General features: G+C 40.8%; 1 protein-coding gene across 4 annotated transcripts in view; it reads right to left on the bottom strand.

Annotated features, from left to right (window-relative positions):
- Positions 1-1,913: 1,913 nt before the first annotated feature.
- Positions 1,914-18,813, bottom strand: part of TMEM245 (transmembrane protein 245) — a 104,181-nt gene continuing 87,281 nt past the window's right edge. For 3 of the 4 annotated variants that reach the window (XM_067743717.1, XM_067743714.1, XM_067743716.1), the window contains 3 exons: positions 18,141-18,335; positions 3,082-7,311; positions 1,914-2,832 (listed from right to left, as the gene is read on the bottom strand). In XM_067743717.1, coding sequence (XP_067599818.1) covers positions 7,266-7,311; positions 18,141-18,335 — 241 coding nt within the window. In that variant the 3' untranslated portion in view covers positions 1,914-2,832; positions 3,082-7,265. Of the gene's footprint in view, positions 2,833-3,081; positions 7,312-11,844; positions 11,919-18,140; positions 18,336-18,813 lie in introns of all 4 variants that reach the window. The other variant, XM_067743715.1, reaches the window with a different exon arrangement.

Genomic DNA, 18,813 nt, shown 5'->3' with positions numbered 1-18,813 from the left:
ATCCTGTCTGTCTCAGATCATTCCTTAGTGGGTTCCGCACACGTCTCGCCCCCTCTAGAACAGAGAAACAAGATACCTGAGGGCGTTCCACGGCCACGTGGCCTCTTACCAGGGCAAAGACATCCATGCCCAGCGAAGCTTCCCATGCTCCCCAGTAGTGGCTCGTCCTAACTCCGATTTCCCCGCGATTACTGGAAGCTGCGCTGGGATTGAAACTAACTGGTAGACCGGGACCAGAGTCAAGCCTATAGGGAAGGGCTTTTACCGTAAGACGGGAATTCTACAGGTTATAGTCTTTCTGGAGCTTCTCGAGAAGGTCCCATTTCCCCCTTCCACCCTGCTCTTTTCCTAACCGTATCTTTCTCACAATTTCAGCTGGACTGAAGATGAAACTTTTGATAATGCAATCATTTAAGGAGTATCTGGGTACCCGGCAAGAAAACACTGATTTGGGTATCTTCAGGCTACTGTTCAGAATTACTCTTCAAAAGGAAATTAAATAGAACATATGGAAAAACTTCACCTCTGCTCAACACTATTACTTTTTAAAACTACTTTTGCCCTCATGCCTAGCGCAGAGCAGTTTCTCAACAGCTGTTCAGTAACTGAAGATCAGTAGTGTGTAACTCTGACTAAACTCACTTAAGGGTAAGGCTAAGAATCAAGGAGCCCCTGTGTGATGGAGATGGGAGAACTGGACACCTGTGACCCTAAAGTTTCCAGAAGCAAACCCAGGGGAGGCTGACAGAAGCACACACCCTGTGAAAGGGTCCTAGGCTTACGCAACAGACTGAGAAGCATGAAGAAATATTTTGTGAACTAGCATATTTGCCAATAAGAAACTATCAAGAGTAGAAAACAATCTGAATCTGAGGCTGGCTAGCCCACCCCTTACACCTTTGCCAGGATCATTTTCTCCATCTATAACGTCAGATTGATGAGCTGAATACCACACCAGCTCGAGGTGTCAGAAAGCTCTTTCCCAAGCACTGTTGAGATGTGTTTTAAAATACCTCCATTTGGGGTTCAGCTCCATCTGCTACTGCTGCATAGATTATCTTTGCTATTGAAGATAGCCATACCTTAGGTTTGTTTTCTTCATGCAAAACATGTGGTTCTTTTATCCAACTTTCTTTTCATTTTTGTTTTTTTTTGTTGTTGTTGTTGTTTTGAGGTACACGGGCCTCTCACTGCTGTGGCCTCTCCCGTTGCGGAGCACAGGGTCCGGACGCGCGGGCTCAGCGGCCATGGCTCACAGGCCCAGCTGCTCCGCGGCATGTGGGATCTTCCCGGACTGGGACACAAACCCGCGTGCCCTGCATCGGCAGGCGTACTCTCAACCACTGCGCCACCAGGGAAGCCCCCTAAAGAGGTGTGGGATTTTTTTTGTTGTTTTTTTGCGGTACGCGGGCCTCTCACTGTTGTGGCCTCCCCCGTTTGCAGAGCACAGGCTCCGGACGCGCAGGCTCAGCGGCCATGGCTCACGGGCCCAGCCGCTCCGCGGCATGTGGGATCTTCCCGGACCGGGGCACGAACCCGTGTCCCCTGCATAGGCAGGCGGACTCTCAACCACTGCGCTACCAGGGAAGCCCTCAACTTTCTTTTCATTTGAGTCTCACTCCCCAGCCACCCACCTCATCACTTCCTTATCTACCACAAAGCCACCTTCCCCTGGGCTCTGAGGGTCCCAGCCTTAGCCTTGGACCCTTTCACCTCTTTAAGGTGCTCAGCACCCACTCCACAGGTACATCTTCCCTTATGTAAGTTGCCCATATTTCATAAAAATTCAGTGTCGGCATTGGTGTCAAAGAAAAGGCAAGATATAAGGCCTAAGAGATGGATGTATTCGTGAAAGTTTGACTTCACTGAAGACCAAATTTCTCCACAGAAATGAAACTAAGTTTACCACCTGATTCATTCAACACAGTAATTTTATTTCAAAATATAAATATTTTACATTTACAAAGATGTTACATCAGTCGGTTGTCAAAGCAAGTTAAAGCTAAGAAACAGAGTTTGTGAGAATAAAAATGTATTGTTGTATTTGAATAATCTTTTTTTTACCTTCAAACCATCTCTACTTTGCCTGAGAATGCAAAGATGATACATTTTCCAGAAGTTACATAAGCAATTAAAACTATATATCCAATCTTGGTTTCAAAATCAAATGGTATTTGAAATACACTCCAATCACCTAGACAAGTGGCACTGCAAAGCACAAAGAAGGGTTTTCTTTGGGATAACTACAATTGGAGTTACACTTTCTGGGTCACTGCCATAAAAAATAGTATTTGATAAGAAGCCAAAATGATGTTTAAGATCTGCTTCCATACATTTCATAGTAAAATATGAAGCTAGAAGAAAAAGTAAGAAACCAGGTGTGGAGTAAAGAATTCTGGACTTGGAGTCAGAAGCTCTGCAACTGAATTCTGGCTCCATCATTTTGTGGTATAAACTTAAGGGGAAAATCACAAAAACCTTTCTGAGCCTCCAGTGCCTCATCTGATAATACTTACACCTGCCTGTCTCACAGGGTTGTTATGAAAGCATTCTGAAAACTATAAAGTGCGACACAAAAAAGCATTATTAAAATGTAATATCAATATATCACCACTGTATTTGCACACTAATTGATCTTTGAAAAACTTTCAAAACCAAAACACAAATACTGATTCTACACACCATAGGTAGAAAAGAATCTCTATACTTGATGTATAGCTCTGAATGGCAAATACGTTTTCTTTCTGGCATCTCACTAAACTTTGAGATATATTACGGTTTACATGGTGGATGTACCATTCAGAATTCCATTAGGGATGTCTTCTAAAAGACCTGTAGGGGCTTCCCTGGTGGCGCAGTGGTTGAGAGTCTGCCTGCCGATGCAGGGGACACGGGTTCGTGCCCCGGTCCGGGAAGATCCCACATGCCGCGGAGCGGCTGGGCCCGTGAGCCATGGCCGTTGAGCCTGCGCGTCCGGAGCCTGTGCTCCGCAACGGGAGAGGCCACAACAGTGAGAGGCCCGTGTACCGCCAAAAAAAAAAAATAAAATAAAAAAATAAATAAATAAAAAAAATAAAAGACCTGTAAACTTTTGAGAGCCATGTTTCCCAAAGGACACGGAGTCCTCTGAGCTGCTCTGAGAAAAGGAGGATGGGGCGCAGTTTAAGGTCAAATAAGTCTCGTAAACACAGTCTTTGTCCCCTTATAAATTCACAATATATAAGAGCACATTAAAAACTCTTCGAAGTCCTACAGAAAGGAAACAAACTCAGCATTCCTCAATTTTAACTGAGCTTGGAGTCCCCACCCCCCCCACCCCACATACACTTTTGTTCTCTTGTAACATCTAATAACATCCCTTGCAACTACTGCTATAAGGAACACATTTTTCCAAAAGCTACTCAACTACAAGAGGAAGGGAAGAGAAGTAGAACAATGGGCTGAGAGAAAAAAACTTACTCTGCTCTGAATTGTTACTGACTGGTCAGAAAAGACACTTTAACCTGTGGATTTGTTTCCTTCTCTAGAAAATGACAGGATCACCTAATTGGATAAGGCTCATCTGGCATAGAATTCCTATGACTCCAGGATGCAGGCAGAACATCTTGATTTGTAATTCTCTTGATTATTTTTGAACTACCAAAAAAATTAACTGTTCAGTGGTTTCACATAGCATTCATATTTTTTGCAGATCCTCAATAAGTTAATGAAATGAATATATTTTAATGGCAAAATGGGTAAAGACAAGAAATACATAAAAAACAAAGAAATACTTGTTCTTGGCGGGAACTAGCATTTGGAAGTATGTTGCCAGAGGCTATAGTTCTACTGTGAAATGCCTAGTCTAATACTTTTGTAAGGATCTGGGAAGACCCTTAGAGGAGACTGTAGGGGATTTCCTATAAACCTTGAGGTTGAAAGCTCTGGATAACTCACCTAAAATTACTTTGCTCTAATCTAACCTCTCATAGCCTGAATTTCTGAGCATTTCTTGCTCAGTAGTGACACATCCTGAAGCTCTAAATACAACCAAAGTGGGAACTAGGGGTACTAGCAAGTCCTGATGGGTCACAATAGATTCTTGTTAAGACCAAGATTGGCCAGAGGACCTCATGTGCAAGCCCTTTAATGGAATAAACGGCTATTTCCAAAGCTACTTAGTTTGTTTAAATAACACTTCTTGGGTATCAAGAGTCAATTTGCACCAGTCTCAGAAGTCAAGGGAAAACTCTGCCAGCTAACCACCTCTAATGGAAATGCGTGTTAAGAATCCTTGCAAACTTAAGAATAAATAAAATTGGTATCTAAGGCAGTCTGGCAGAGATCACTTCCAGAAACAGAGAGTGTGATAGGAATTTTGGAACTGAAGCTGGACTTACATGACATGGAGTTTATCTGAAAATCCCGCGCGTCGTTCTCAGAAAAGAGAGGAACATACTGTGTGGGGAGATCTTATCCCCTCCATTCAGTTTACAATTCAGTAGTGAATGTGACCTTCAAACTCATCTTTAATAAAGCTATAAAATGCAGGACATTGTGATAGGATTTCTGTACTATGTTTTTGCTGAAGCTACTTCTACTTCATCAATGCATTATCTGTTCCTAAGGAAGCTTCTTTCTGGGTCAAATCCTGAGAATCACCTTTGAGACTCGAGCTTGAAACTCCTACTTTTTCATATCATTCGATCTCAATGCCTTATGAAGATCTGTGAAACCTCCTCACTGTATCTGAGGGGGCATGTTCTCTCTGTTTCTGAGGGTTCCAGGAACACCTCCCCCAGCTGCAGGGACTTCAAGTCCTTAGGCTGTTGCTGGAGTACTGGGGCAGTTCAAGTTTCCTGACAGGACTGGGGAGTGCTCTGGGGCACCTCTGCTCCTGATACTTCAGGGTGATACTACATCATTGCTAATTTTGGCAGCTCTAAACTATTCTCTTAGGGCTCAGAGTCCCCCTCTAAGGACCTGGTATTCACACTACCAGCAAGAGCCATATATTACCTCAAATTTATATTTTTGCAATATCACTTTACAGAGCTAAAAGCACTCTGGAAGAACATAATTTGTATATGCACACTAACTTACTGTGCATAGTGTTTGCCTCTCATAAATACGTGCTAATCACAGCTGTAAACTTATCAGTATACCGTTAACAAAAACAAACCTGATTTCTTTCTTAATACTTTTAAAGCAAAATTTTTAATTTTAGCAATACACATGATCTGGCTAAGATTTAAGGTGAGAGAAGGCCTTCTTATGAATTATCCCCTACAGCACCCTGTACAGTGCCTGGCATAGAACCTAGAGTCTGGCAAACTCTCAACCAATGTTCTACTGAATGAATGAATGAACAAGTGATTAAAGAAAAGAATGAGTTACTTAGTGCCACTTAGTGCCAAATGTAACACTTGGTGGAATACCAGATTGTAATTGTTGAAGGATTCACAGGAAATATATGAGATCTGTACAGTCTACTCTACAGACAGAGACCTCAAGGTAGCCTCTTTCCTAGATGGAGTTTTTCTGAAGTAATATCAGAATAAATTTAAAGTAATTATCATTAACTATGCTTCTTAATGAGAAGATGTTTTAGAAAAATATGATTTCTACTTTTAAATGTTTTCCAAAAATGAAATCTTTGTTACTTAAGAACTCTTTCTCCTCCATACTCCTTTGGGGGCAGAGAAAGAGCCTGAAGATTGTTTTACACAGTGGAAAGGGCACAAAGCTAAGAGCTGGGTTCTAGTCCCAGCCCTGTCATTAACCCTAGGACAAGTCTATGCGATAGAACAGGACACCTATTCTACCTCAGAGCACTGGAAAAATTGTGTAAGATATTAAAAGAAACACTACAATATAGCAGAGTTGGCAGAGTGTGGAGTCAGAAAGATCTGAGGTCAAATTTTACTAAACTTCACGACTTTTGAGTTGGTCACTTTTGAACCTTACCTTCCCCATCTGTGTGAAACTGTTGCAAAATAATGTGAAGCTATATGAAAGCTGATGTGAAGTGCTTGTGAAATAATACGTGCAAAAAGACTTTGTCAAATGTAGAGCACTATGCTGGTTATTGTGATATCTGAGATATTTTAAAAGTCATAATTTAATTCAACAAGCATTCATCTAGAGTCTATGTGCGGGCTTCCCTGGTGGCGCAGTGGTTGAGGGTCCGCCTGCTGATGCAGGAGACATGGGTTCGTGCCCCGGTCCGGGAAGATCCCACATGCCGCGGAGCGGCTGGGCCTGTGAGCCATGGCCGCTGGGCCTGCGAGTCCGGAGCCTGTGCTCCGGAACGGGAGAGGCCACAACAGTGAGAGGCCCGCGTACCGCCAAAAAAATAAAACAAAAAAAAAGAGTCTATGTGCAAGGCACTGTGCTAAGTGATGGGAAAATACTACACAGATATAAAATTTTACTGCTAATAAAACTAATTGGTCAAATTCCAAATAGTGAAACAGGGATACTTTTAATGATCGGAGCACTGCAGCCCGAGATTTTTTTCTTAAAACATTTGGAAAGAAAAACATTACAACATGAATTCTATCATACTGTTACCATTAATAGCAGCTTAATAAGTATTTAATTTCAATGTGGTCAGCCAAGTTTAAAAAATTTGGCAATAGAGCAGTAGCGGATGGAGGGAGAAGGGGAGGAAGAGCTTCGGTCTTTCTGTGATCTCCTGTGGTTGTAACATACAACTAACTGAACTTCAAATAAGCCACCTGCCCTTACACTGAAGATTTGCTCGTCCTTACAGAGAGGACCATACACTGTGGAAGAAGGGAGAAGACTCATTTTTCCCGCTCAAGCAACTACATTCTCAAAAGTGAAAGCCCTCTTCATGGAAAAGTGACTGTCACAGAAAAGTTTAAAGACAGATTTCTTAAAACAGGAGAAAACTACACTGTATACAGCAGGTAGTTTAGGACTCTTTAAAAAACTTTATAAATACATATTGTAATATACATAACCAAAGTGGGAAAATTTCAAGCCATGGTACCAGTTTATAAACTGAAACTTTTCAAGCCATCTTAGCAACAGTTAAGTGAGTAAACCACATTTCTGAGCTCCAAAGCTGTGCTTTAAAATGCAAAGCACAGCAAGTCCTCTCTTGTCCGGGCATTCTGTATGGAAGGCTAGGAGGCTTCTGCTTCTTTTCCTGGGCTCTGTTTGCCAGGCACAGCTGAAAGGATAGGAGGCCACAGCTGAGCTAAACTCACAGTCAAGGTTGAATTTCCTAGAGAAATCACTGTGGTTTAGAAACCAAGTCAGTCTGCTGAAGGCTTCAGATCTTCAGAAATGTCACGGAAAGTCCTTTAAGAAGAAACACAGAATGATTAGTTTTGCTTTCGGAAAAAGGGAAATAATAAAACCACAGAGAAGGAGGGGAGGAATGGAGGGAGGGAGGGAGGAAAGAAAAATAGCATCTAACCAGTAATTCACTGCCACAGAATATCTTATTTTTATAATTTGAGAGCCTTGATGAGGTTATGTAGTCACTGTTTTTTCCCTGATATTTTCACTGAGTATTGTTTCAAAGTCTGATAGCTGTCTCTCAATCTTTAGTAACAAGAACTCCAGTTTTTTGGAGGGTCCATCCAAAAGAGTATTTCCCCAGACTCTCTTGAAACTAATGACCATGTGACTAAGATCTGGCCAATTCGAAGTGTTGAGTGACTTCTGGGCAGTGTACTTAAAAGAGAAGGGTAATCTTCAATCCTTCCCCCTTCTTGCTGACTGGAAAGTAGACACAATGATGTTAAAGAGAAAATCACTAAGAGACCAAAGATTAAACGTTAGCAGGATAACTTTTATTGCAAAATAGGAAAACTGACCCAGCAATGTCCAAGCTCTGAGGATTGTGGTTCAGGGCAGGAGAAATGGGGTAGGTCTCTTCAACAGATGACCTTGTACTTGTACCGTCTCTAACCTACATCAAGCAAGCCAAGTAAGTGTAGCTAATTGGCAGGCAATATCTGGGTTGGATGGAGGTGGTCTGCTGCATCTTTGTGGTGCCTACCTTAGGACTATAATAGCTAGTTGGCCTTTGCTACATAATTTTTATGCCCAAGCTAGGATGATATCACCCAGCCAGCTCTGCATCTGTGTTGGCAGCCACATGGCCAGGTCAGAGTTTATCAATGAACATGAGCTCAAGCACCCATCTTAGAGGAAAAGACCTCACACCAAGGCTGGCGTTAAGGTGGGGCAAAGCTTGGCATGGATGTTTGTGGAACAGACACACTAGTGCTGATCTGCCTGCCTCTGCACTTCTTACACCCAAGAGAGAAATAAACTTCTGGCTCATTTAAGTTACTGTTATTTTAAGTTCTACTGATGGTGGATTTTTTTGAGTTTGTGTTTTGGTTATAATACAGGCAAATCTATCTTAACCGATACAGATATGAAGCACAAGTTTATTACCATCCTTTTAGATAGAGGGTGCCTTGCTCCTTTACAACAATATCACCAATTAGGAGGGTTCAACAGGCAGGGCAGAGGTAAATTAAAGACTAACCCTTTAGCACAATGTAGGAAGTACTTTAATGTCAAGAGGGGCACAGGTAAAATGTTACAGAAAAAAGATTACATTCAAGGATGCTCAGTTATCTCAAGGCTCCTTCACTGCATGAGGCCCTACATCTGAAGGAACAGCTCTGAGGAAGGGGTAAGCTTCCTGGCTATGGTTCCTGTGGCTCTGAAAGGGTTTATATGTGACATGACTGAACCCCACGTTGAATATATGCTGATAGGTCAAAGAATTGGAATGAATTTCTTTCCTTAAATATTTTTATTTATACCTGGAGAAAAATTCCCCTAAACTAAGGTTTATACAGACACAAATGTTTTCTATATATATATTAATATCCATCTATCTCTACATCCATCAAATCAGGGTTTCTCAACAGCAGCACTGTGGACCATTTTGTGTGTTGTAAGATGTTTAGCAGCATCCCTGCCTCCACCTACTACAGCTGTGATGACGAACATGTCTCTAGACATTGCCAACCGCCCCCTGAGGGGAGCAAAATCACACCCTCCTCCCAGAACCATCGCTCTAGAGAGCTATCTACCCATTTATTTATATATCTATTTTTCACAGTCTCACCTAAATTTTTGTTGTTACATTTGTGTATAGGCAAAGCTGGCTACAAGTTGCCTCAGACTATATGAATTTCAAGTAGCACTTAATTCTGGGAAGCCCTGGAAAACCTTTAAAACCAATAACCAAAAACTTGTCAATATTTCAAAGCATTTTCCAACACCCAAAACGGTTCGTAAACTCATTCTTTGATATCTTTTCAACTTTCTAAGATACCTGCAAATTTGAATCTCTAACTCTTCAATTCCCTAAATTATGAATGAAAATTTCTGCCTCAGGGCAAAGATGCATGAAATAACATTAAGACTGTAGTTCGCCTGGCGACTGCTTTCTGTTGACAAGTAAGCTTAGCTGTGACCTTGAAATTCATACCTGCTATTCAATTCTGCCTCCAGGCCAAGAAAGTCTCCAGAAGGACTCAGAAGAAAGAAAACAAAGTGAAGCAAGCTAAGAAAACAGTTGCTAAGTGTTTTCTATCTCAACAGAAATAGAATGGGGGGGGGGGGGCGTGGGGGGGGTGGTAATGTGTGTGTAAAACCCTATAGAAGTAACACTGATCTTAACTGAACCTCAATTATCTCCTGGAAAACAAACTCCATAAGCTAGAGATAGAGAAATAATTTCTTTCTGGCCTCATCAAAAGACACAGTACTAACTAATCTGCAGGGCTCATAAATCTGTAACTCTCTAGATTAGGAAGAAACAAAGGAATAAATATTGCATTGACAGTATTTCCTTCTTGCTTTCTTTAATTTTTTTTTTTTTTTTGGCCTCGACGCGCAACTTTCGGGATCTTAATTCGCCAACCAGGGATTGAACCCAGGCCCTCGGCAGTGAAAGTGTCGAGTCCTAACCACTGGACTGCCAGGGAATTTCCTTAACAGTATTTCTAAAAATGGCAAATATTCTACCTAAACCATCTAAATACAGTATTCTTTCCCATACCATAAGGATTATTACGCCCCTCTGAACCATAGTGGTAGAATTTCTCAAGAACAAGCAATGCACAATGGGGCCACATGAGACTGGGGGGGACAGAGGACTGCTGTTAACATTTTATAGTTCCTTTAAGAGCAATGGAGATTGTGCGGTGTGATTTCTCATTTACAATCTCTGCTCCTTGGAAATATTTTGGGATGTGCTTCCCCTGAAGTTTCAATGAGATTTTTAAAAATCCATTTATGTGAATGTTTAAATCTTTTGATTTAACAACTCAAGAGTTGTTGACTCCCAGCCTCCCAGAGAAGCAGGGTAAATTGTGGATGTTTAACTTACTTTCGTTGGCTCAGGATAGCAAGTGTGTATTTCCTAGACCCTCACCCGCACATCTTGTGACAAAGCACATGTCATCACTATTATGTACATTCCTTCCCTTCCAAAAATTTGGAATAAAGTTCTAAGGCTGGGGTTTACCATGGCCCCTCCTCTTTTTATCGGCCTCACAGTTATACTGCAAAAATCTTTTAATCTGATCTGCTCTTGGTTTCACTAATCTATTAATTCATCAGATTTTCATTGAGCACTTTCTATTTGCCAAACACCGTGCCAGGAATGGTAACACAGCTGTAAACGAGTTAGACATAGTTCCTACCTTCAGAAAGCTTACCAATTAGTGGAAAGACAAACACACATTTATATAATAGGTATTAAGTTAGGATAAGTGGAAGATGCTATGGGAACACATAGCAGGGACACCTTATCTAGTCTAGAGAGTTCTAGTAATGCTTCTCCAAAGAAGAGTACTTTAAGTAAAGGTTATGATACTGGACTTGGCTAGAAAGGGGGTAGTATTCTTTACAGAGGGGAAAACATGTGCAAAGATCTCACTGACTCCAGGAAACTAAACAAGTTCAATATGGCTAGAAAAGAAAACGTAAGGCAGGCAACAGAGAGAGATGAGTCTGCTGAGGTAGACAGAAGGCACGAAAGGTCTGATGGGCCAATTTAAAGTTTCAACTTCACCTTGAAGGCCATGGGAAGCCACCATGGGAATTTTAAGCAGCAGAGGCATTTAACAGTTATGCTCCAGAAAAACCAGAGAACAAGATGGGAGGGAAGTAAGACTAGAGGCAGGGACCAGTGAAGAGGATGTTGAAGAAATCCTGGCATTGGGTCAACACCATTGGGAAGACAGAGGAATGAACAGATTCAGGAAAGTTTTTAAGTGACAGTGTCAAAGGAGAAGCAACCACCAACGGAGGGGGAGTAGAGTACAGCTCCCTTCCCATCTCCAGTTCTCTTTTTTCCCTCATTTTCCTAAACTGGAATGATGGGGAATACACTCCAACTGAAATCCTTAAGGTTAATGTAAAGATCTGGAGGAGTGGTGACTGTTTTTTGGAGAACATCTTCATATCTTATTTTGCAAAGACAAAAGTAACTCCTTGCTCTATAAAAAGTAGGATGTGTTACACCGTAGCTTAACTGCCAAATACTGATCTTTCTTGACTTTCTTGACCATCATATTACATCCCAATAAACCCACTGTAAGTTGAAAATATCCTAAGTCAAAAAGCATTTAATACACTTAACCTAAGAAACATCACAGCTTAGCCAAGCCTACCTTAAACATGCTCAGAACACTTACATTAGCCTACAGTTGGGCAAAATCATCTAACACAAAGCCAGTTTTATAATAAAGTGTTGACTATCTCACGTAATTTACTGAATGCTGCACTGAAAGTGAAGAACAGAACGGTTGTCTGGGTACTGCATGATTGTAGGCCTATCAGTTGTTTCTTTACCTGATCGTGTGGCTGATTAGGAGCTGCGGGCTGCCGCTGCCCAGCATCACGAGAGAGTATCGTACCGCATATCACTAGCCCAGGAAAAAACCAACATTCAAAGTTTAAGTACAGTTTCTACTGAATGTGTATCACTTTCACACCATCACGAAGTTGAAAAAGTCGTAAGTTAAACCTTCTTAAGTTGGGGACCATTTGTAATTTCTTTTATGAAAAAATACTGAACTTTGATTGAACTTTGGGTATTAAATCATGAAAGATAATCACAGTCAGGTTAAGATAATGCTTCTAAAAACAGCAATGAGTTACTAATTACTCTATCCTAGAAAAAGATAAAGCTGAGTTCCTAAAGGGCCACATTCCAGCTGTCACCTCCGGTCATAACAAGGTATGACAGAGGGCAAAGGAAAACTTGAATACAGGTAAGAGCATCCCCACAGGAGTTCCCGCGACATGCCCTTACTTTCTCCTTACAGGTTTTTCTGAGCTTTAACATTCAGAGATTGCTGCTCAGTTTTTGGTAGGAATGAAATAAGTACATCAAATCAAGTCTGATTATCCTGTCCAAAATTCAAGAAAGTACTTGAAAATGTGTGACTGCAGGGTGTTTTGATCCTTCCCCACACCTCCCAAACAGCCCCAGTGTTAATAGAGAACAGGGGAAGCCATAGGTTCTGATTATTGAATCAAGGCCAAAATAGTTGGGAGCCCAAAGTTGTGCTGTGTCTGCGACATTCACCCTTGTGAAATCGTGCAACCACCACGATCAACAGTGAGAAGCAGAGAAAAGGGGTCCACCCTCCTTCATCTTTCCTTAGGTGGACAGTCATTCATCCATCTGAAGATACATGGCAGTACATAGAAATAGCTGTGCAAATGGGTCTTCTCAGCCACCAGCGCCTCCCTCTGCAATCAGAAGGTATATCTGCCTAATGGAATGAACAATCCACCCTCCATTCTCACACTGAGAGTTCCTAAGACAAGCCAAACCCTTCCACAGCTCATGCCTCTGTAGAGACTATTCCCTCACAGCCCATTCATTCCTTCAACTAGGAAGAGCACTTTCCAAGGTTGACAGGTGTGGTGGATACACCAGTAACTAACATGGACATGACCCCGCAGTAACAGCAACCACAGTCAAGCGGGAAAAGACAAAGAATCAAGTGTATAAGTGAAAGTCGTAGGAGAAAGGAAAGGTACAAGGTGCTATCTGTAAGAGCATTAAACTAGCAGAAGGACGTAACCTAACCTTGGGGGTAGCGAAAGCTGCTCCCATGAACTGACACTTGAGTTGCGATCTGAAGAATGATTAGGAGTTAACTAGGCAAGGAAAGATGGGGGAGGGGGAGAGTGTCCAGACAGAGAAAGCAGCGTGCTTGAAGTCGTAGAGTTTGAATGGAGCTGGTGTCACTGAGGCGCTGACACAAAGCCAATGTGGCTGCAGATCAGACAGGGAAAAGTGTTTCAGAATTCGTGAAGCAGGCACAGGTAGGTCATGTAGGGCCTTGGAAGGATTTTGATCTTCCTTGTAAGAACAATGGGAGGCCAGTTTTGGTAAGCACAACCAGATTTGCCTCCGTTCTGAAAAGAAAACATCCGCTGCAGTATGGAAAAGGGACTGGAGGACAGTAAGAGTGGACACTGAGAGACCGGCTGGGAGACTGAGATGCCTGCAGCAGTCCAGGTGAGAAACCTAACAGCTGGGCTCAGGGCAGGTGGAACTGGGGAAAAAGGGGAAAGGACAGATTTGCGATAAAACTGACAGGACTTGGTATAGATGGTTACTGAGGAGATGGAAAGTCATAAGGATGACCTCACACTGGCACATATAATTAGAGGGTAACATCTACTGAGGAAGGAAACAGAGGAGAATGTTTTATCTTGTGGGGGGTGGAGGGGGGAGATGATTAAGGAAAAGAAAGATCTTTAGTTGTAACACACCAGCTCACCTGCTTATTACTATGTGACTAGAGGCAAGTTAACCTCTCTAAGCCCTGATTTCTTCATTTATAAAATATGGAAAACAATCTTTCCTAACCTCACATGAAAACATTGGACAGATTACGTAAAATAAGACAACGCAGGTAAAGTTTTATCACAGAACTTGGCATGCTGAGTCCCAATAAATGTCAGTGGTGGTTGTTTGTTACTATTTAAGAGGTCATTTAGACTTTCCACTAGAAAGTGCTGTGTTGAACACATAGTTCCTTCAGGCCCATTAGAATGCCAGTAAAAAGTGTTTTTTTAAAGGCATAAACCTACCTGAAAAAAGAGGAGAAAAAAAAGAACATAAGAGGTTAAGAGCAACAAATTTTTAGAAGATGGAAAGGAGATGAACAACGTCTATGACCCAGCATAACCTAAAAAGCTGAATCCTAAGCCAGGAGTTATTCAGCAAAATTGCCCATTAAGCCTCAGGAATTGGTGATATCAAGTAACTTTGGAAGTGGGGTTGAAGGTGGGACTAAACACAGAAGGGCTGCTTTAAAGTGTGTTTAAAAAGCAGTAAGACCAAGCTGTCAAACTCTGGGCAGGAGATTAAAAGATCTTTCTCTGAGGAATTTAGCAGCCCCAAAGGGAAACCAAAAAGCACTGACATCAAGGGTTGCACAAGACAATGGTCCTGGCAGATTATAGTATGGTAATATAATAACCAACCCACAGGTAATAATACCATAATGTACACATAACAACCAACCCACAGATCCTGAGTAGTTCACTCTTAACGTAAGCCAGGAGTCAAAAATATCCGACACCTGCTATTGTGATTATGTTGTGTTAATATGGTGAAGGTGAAGGGATATTACAGATGTAATCAAGGTCCCTAAGCAATTGACTTTAATCGAAATGGCAATATGTTCAGTGGGCTAGGTCTAATCAGGTGAGCCCTTTACGAAAGGGTCTTAGCAGTCAGAGACAGAAGTCAGAAAAATACTCTCCTGCTGGCCTTGAAGAAGCAAGCATCACGTTAATGAAATGCCTATGGAAAGGGGCAGCCTCTAGAAGCTACAAGCCTCAGTTCTACAACTGCAAGCAAAGGAATTCTGCCAACAACAGGCAAGCTTGGAAGAGGGCTCCCCAATCTGCAGATGAAATCCCAGCCCAAGCTTACACCTTGACCACAGCCTTGGCAGATCCTAAGTAGAAGACCCAGCTGAATTATGCCTGTACTCCTGACTCATGGACTTTAATATAAATGTATGTTGCTTTAAGCCACTAAGTTAGTGGAAATTTGTTATGTATCACAGAAAAGTAACACAGACCTATATGCCAAAAAAGATAAATTTTATTTATACAAATAATACCTCAATAAACCAGACCCCCCCAAAAATATGATAGCAGAAATGGAGACCTCTAAGAAGGTGTTAGAAGATAAAGTTGGAGAAATCACCCAGAAAATGGGAGCCAAAAAGACAGAACCAGAAGAACATCAGAGAAAAGGTTAAAAAATGATATAAACAGTGTATGCGGGTCAGCACCAAAATAAAAGGGAGAGAAGGAAATCATTAATAAAATAACTGAAGAAAAATTTCAGAAGCACAGAACATAAATTTCCAGTTTTAAAGGTCACAAAGGCACTTGATACAAGTGCCAGTTGGAACAACAACAAAGTAGATTAAAAACAACAAAAAAGATCCTATAGGTTTTCAAACAGTTAAATTCCAAAGAATCAGGAACCAGAAAGGCTTCAGAATTTTAACAACCGTGAAAGCTAGAAAACAATGAAGAAATAAAGTTCTAAAGGGAAAAAATTTTAAACATAGAATTCTCTACCCAGGCAAACTATTGAGTAAGTATGACTTTAGAAGCCTTTTCAGACATGTATCGTCCCCCAAGTTGACCTCCCATGCATTCTTTCCCAAAAATCTACAGGAGGATGTGCTCCAACAAAAAGCAGGAATAAATCAAGAAAGAAAACAATATTGGGAAATCATATGGGAAATAAGGATTCCAACAGAGGGGAGAGCTGAGGGAATCCCCAGGGTGACAGCTGTACAACTCTGCTGGAGCAGATCAGAACAATCCAGGAGCGAGTTCTTCAGGAAGATAACACTTATAGCAAACCAGACGCAACTCGGTATGCTGAGTGAGAGGAGAGGTAAATACCTGGTGCAAAGCCTGGCATTGGACTAATTATAAGTCCACAGAAAACAAAGCAAATAAAAAACGGTATCTTTATAACACAAAGGAAAGCAAAATGTTGTAGAGGTAAGGAACTACAGACAATATACAAGAAGGCTTAAATATGAATGTAATTTACAGAGCCATAATAATGTAAACACTGAATAGTGATCTAACCAATATCACAGTTTAGTAATATCGGGCGGCTGGTTAGTAAAAGAGATAATTTCTCACTTTCCAAATGGGAAGTAAACAGTGCCAATACATGAAAAAAATCAAGAAATAAACACAATTTCAAGATATGGAGGTAAACATCAGATAGAGTCGAAAGTGGTTCCTCTTAGAGAGGAAAGGAAGGGGCAGGGAGAAGGCAAAGGACTGCTCTTTTTCACAAGCTTTATAGAAATTTTTGACTCTTTTAAATTATATACATCCATAACTTCGAAGGAAAAAGATTACAGCTATATCGGTCCTTACATTATTTTTTCAAACCCCCATACCACTTAATTAACAACATTCTGCCTTCAGAAGGGGACCAGGGGAAAGGGGTCACTCGCCTCTAGAAGGATTCACATTAGCTTCTTTTGTTTCACCTTAGAAACTAACTCTTGCTCTACCAACCTGGAATCATCAGAAGTCTTTTTCTAAAATAACAGCAAAATATTGATCAACCAATTTTCTTTTTACTTCTTGTTTCGTGAGCCCAAGGAATACGGTATCCACTCAGCAAATGCTCTCTACTGCTTTCAAGTAACTGTCCACCGACTTCTCAGGAACCCAGTACCTGCCTTTAAGAGCAAAGGCAGGAAAGGATATCATAGTGTAACCACCCCCAAACTGGTGACGTCTTTGTTAAAACCTCTAAGTACCTCTTCTTTTCATTCTTCTTCAGGAAACTGATATTTCACTGCCATCAAATAAGTGCCTAGAATTAACTAAGATGGCCCTTTGACCGACTAGCTCTAACTCAGAAACGTTATTCTACTTGTTTTGGGTTAAAGGACTATGTCTTTCTTCACAAAATACAGCACTTAAAATGAAATAAGCAGAACATTTTAGAAGAATTTCAAATAAAAATATAGTTTCACTAAATACATTTTCAGAACCAACCTGTTAATGACTCCTTAATTACACTAGAATATGCAACAAAAAAATTCTTTTCCAACTGAAAATAAAAAGGGCAATGCAGTATGGTCTCTGGAAAGTTAAAATCCTGTATTCTGAGACTTAGTTTTTCATTAAAAGACCTTCTTACTTTTCTGTTGTTAAAATGTAATTTCTGGTACAGCCACATAGAAAAACTGTTTTGCAAGTATCCACTAAAGTTAAACCAGATGTAGTCCCAGCCATTCCTCTGCTGCTATATACGCACCTGAAGTAAGTACTCATGTTCACCAAAAGCCATGCACCAGAAAGTTCATAGCAGCCTGATTCATAACAGTCCTAAACTGGCACTACCCAAATGTCCATCAATACTACGATGAATAAATAAATTGTGGTATATTCATACACTGGAATACTACAGTATATAAATAAATATATATAAATTAATAGCATGTAAATAAACCTACAGAAAAATTGAAATAGTACAATTAACAGCCATATGTCTGTCCTTCATCTAGATTCACCAGTTGTGAACATTTTGCTACAGTCATTTTCTCCCTCTCAGTTTGACATCTCATCCCTAAAGGATATTCTGCTACATAACCGAAGTATCACTGTCAGACCTAAGAAATTTAACATCAATATAATGTTATTTCACATATGGTCCATAATCAATTTCTCTAACTGCTTCAGAAATGTTCTTTATAGATTCTCTCCATTCTCCAATCCAGGATCCTGTCATGGACCCATGCACTGTATTTGGTTGTCCTATTTCCTAAGTCTCCTTCAATCTAGTATACCACTGTCTCAAAATGGTCTTTTAAAATTTATTTATTTTTGGTTTTTCATGACATTAACAATTCTGACCCAATCGGTTTTTAAATGTTCCTGATATGTGAAACCCAAAAGTCTACACACAAATGATTTCTATTTACTTAGTGTCTTCAATCTTTAGTAGAGCAGAGGAACTAAAATACTCTGTATCCTAACAGACTGTATGCAGGTGAAAAATAATGAGACAGGTTAGTTCAATTTCATACACAGTTTATGATCATTCTGCTGTAACTCACCGCTGAGTCTGAACAGGCCACGGGGTCTGGTTTGGTGTGGGTACTGAATTCGTGGGACTCATTAACATAGCACTATAGATATTGGAAGCGACCACAAGTATGCAGAGAAGTATGGGCCCAATGATTGCTCCTTCCAGGCCCAGGTAGTACGCTCCACCAGCCACTGCCAAGCCTGTCAAGTAAGGATGGCCACCTCTGGAATAAAGAGCACACAGATTACTCACGACTTTTAGCAAACATAAACCTTGGAGTAAGTCGGAAATACATTCTCTAACACAATGTTCATTCTGTAATACCTCTGCCTTTTGATTGCATTATCAGCTTTCTTCAGATTACCTCAATGCAGATAACAAGATGCAAAAAGTTTCTTGCCTACATGTGTGACGTTTGCCTTTTTATAGGTCCAGCAACTGAAGGAGTGAAGTCAGCAATGTTAACAGGTACCATTACAGGGCTGTCTGAGGTGGGTTAATGTCAGCTTAGGACTCGTTATATAATCTACCTGTTAGGTTTACCTCCATCTAGAAAAATTAAGTGGGCACAATTAAGTGTGTAGTTCAACTAATTATGCTTTTTTTATAAAGATGATAACAATACAATGACATCCCTGTTATTCATAAGTTAGACTTCTAGCAACCTCCTAAAATACAGATTTTAACACAGGTAGTGATAA

Source organism: Pseudorca crassidens, chromosome 7 (genome assembly GCF_039906515.1).
Source record: "Pseudorca crassidens isolate mPseCra1 chromosome 7, mPseCra1.hap1, whole genome shotgun sequence".
Taxonomy (NCBI): domain Eukaryota; kingdom Metazoa; phylum Chordata; class Mammalia; order Artiodactyla; family Delphinidae; genus Pseudorca; species Pseudorca crassidens.
This window is presented reverse-complemented; position numbering and strand designations above follow the sequence as displayed.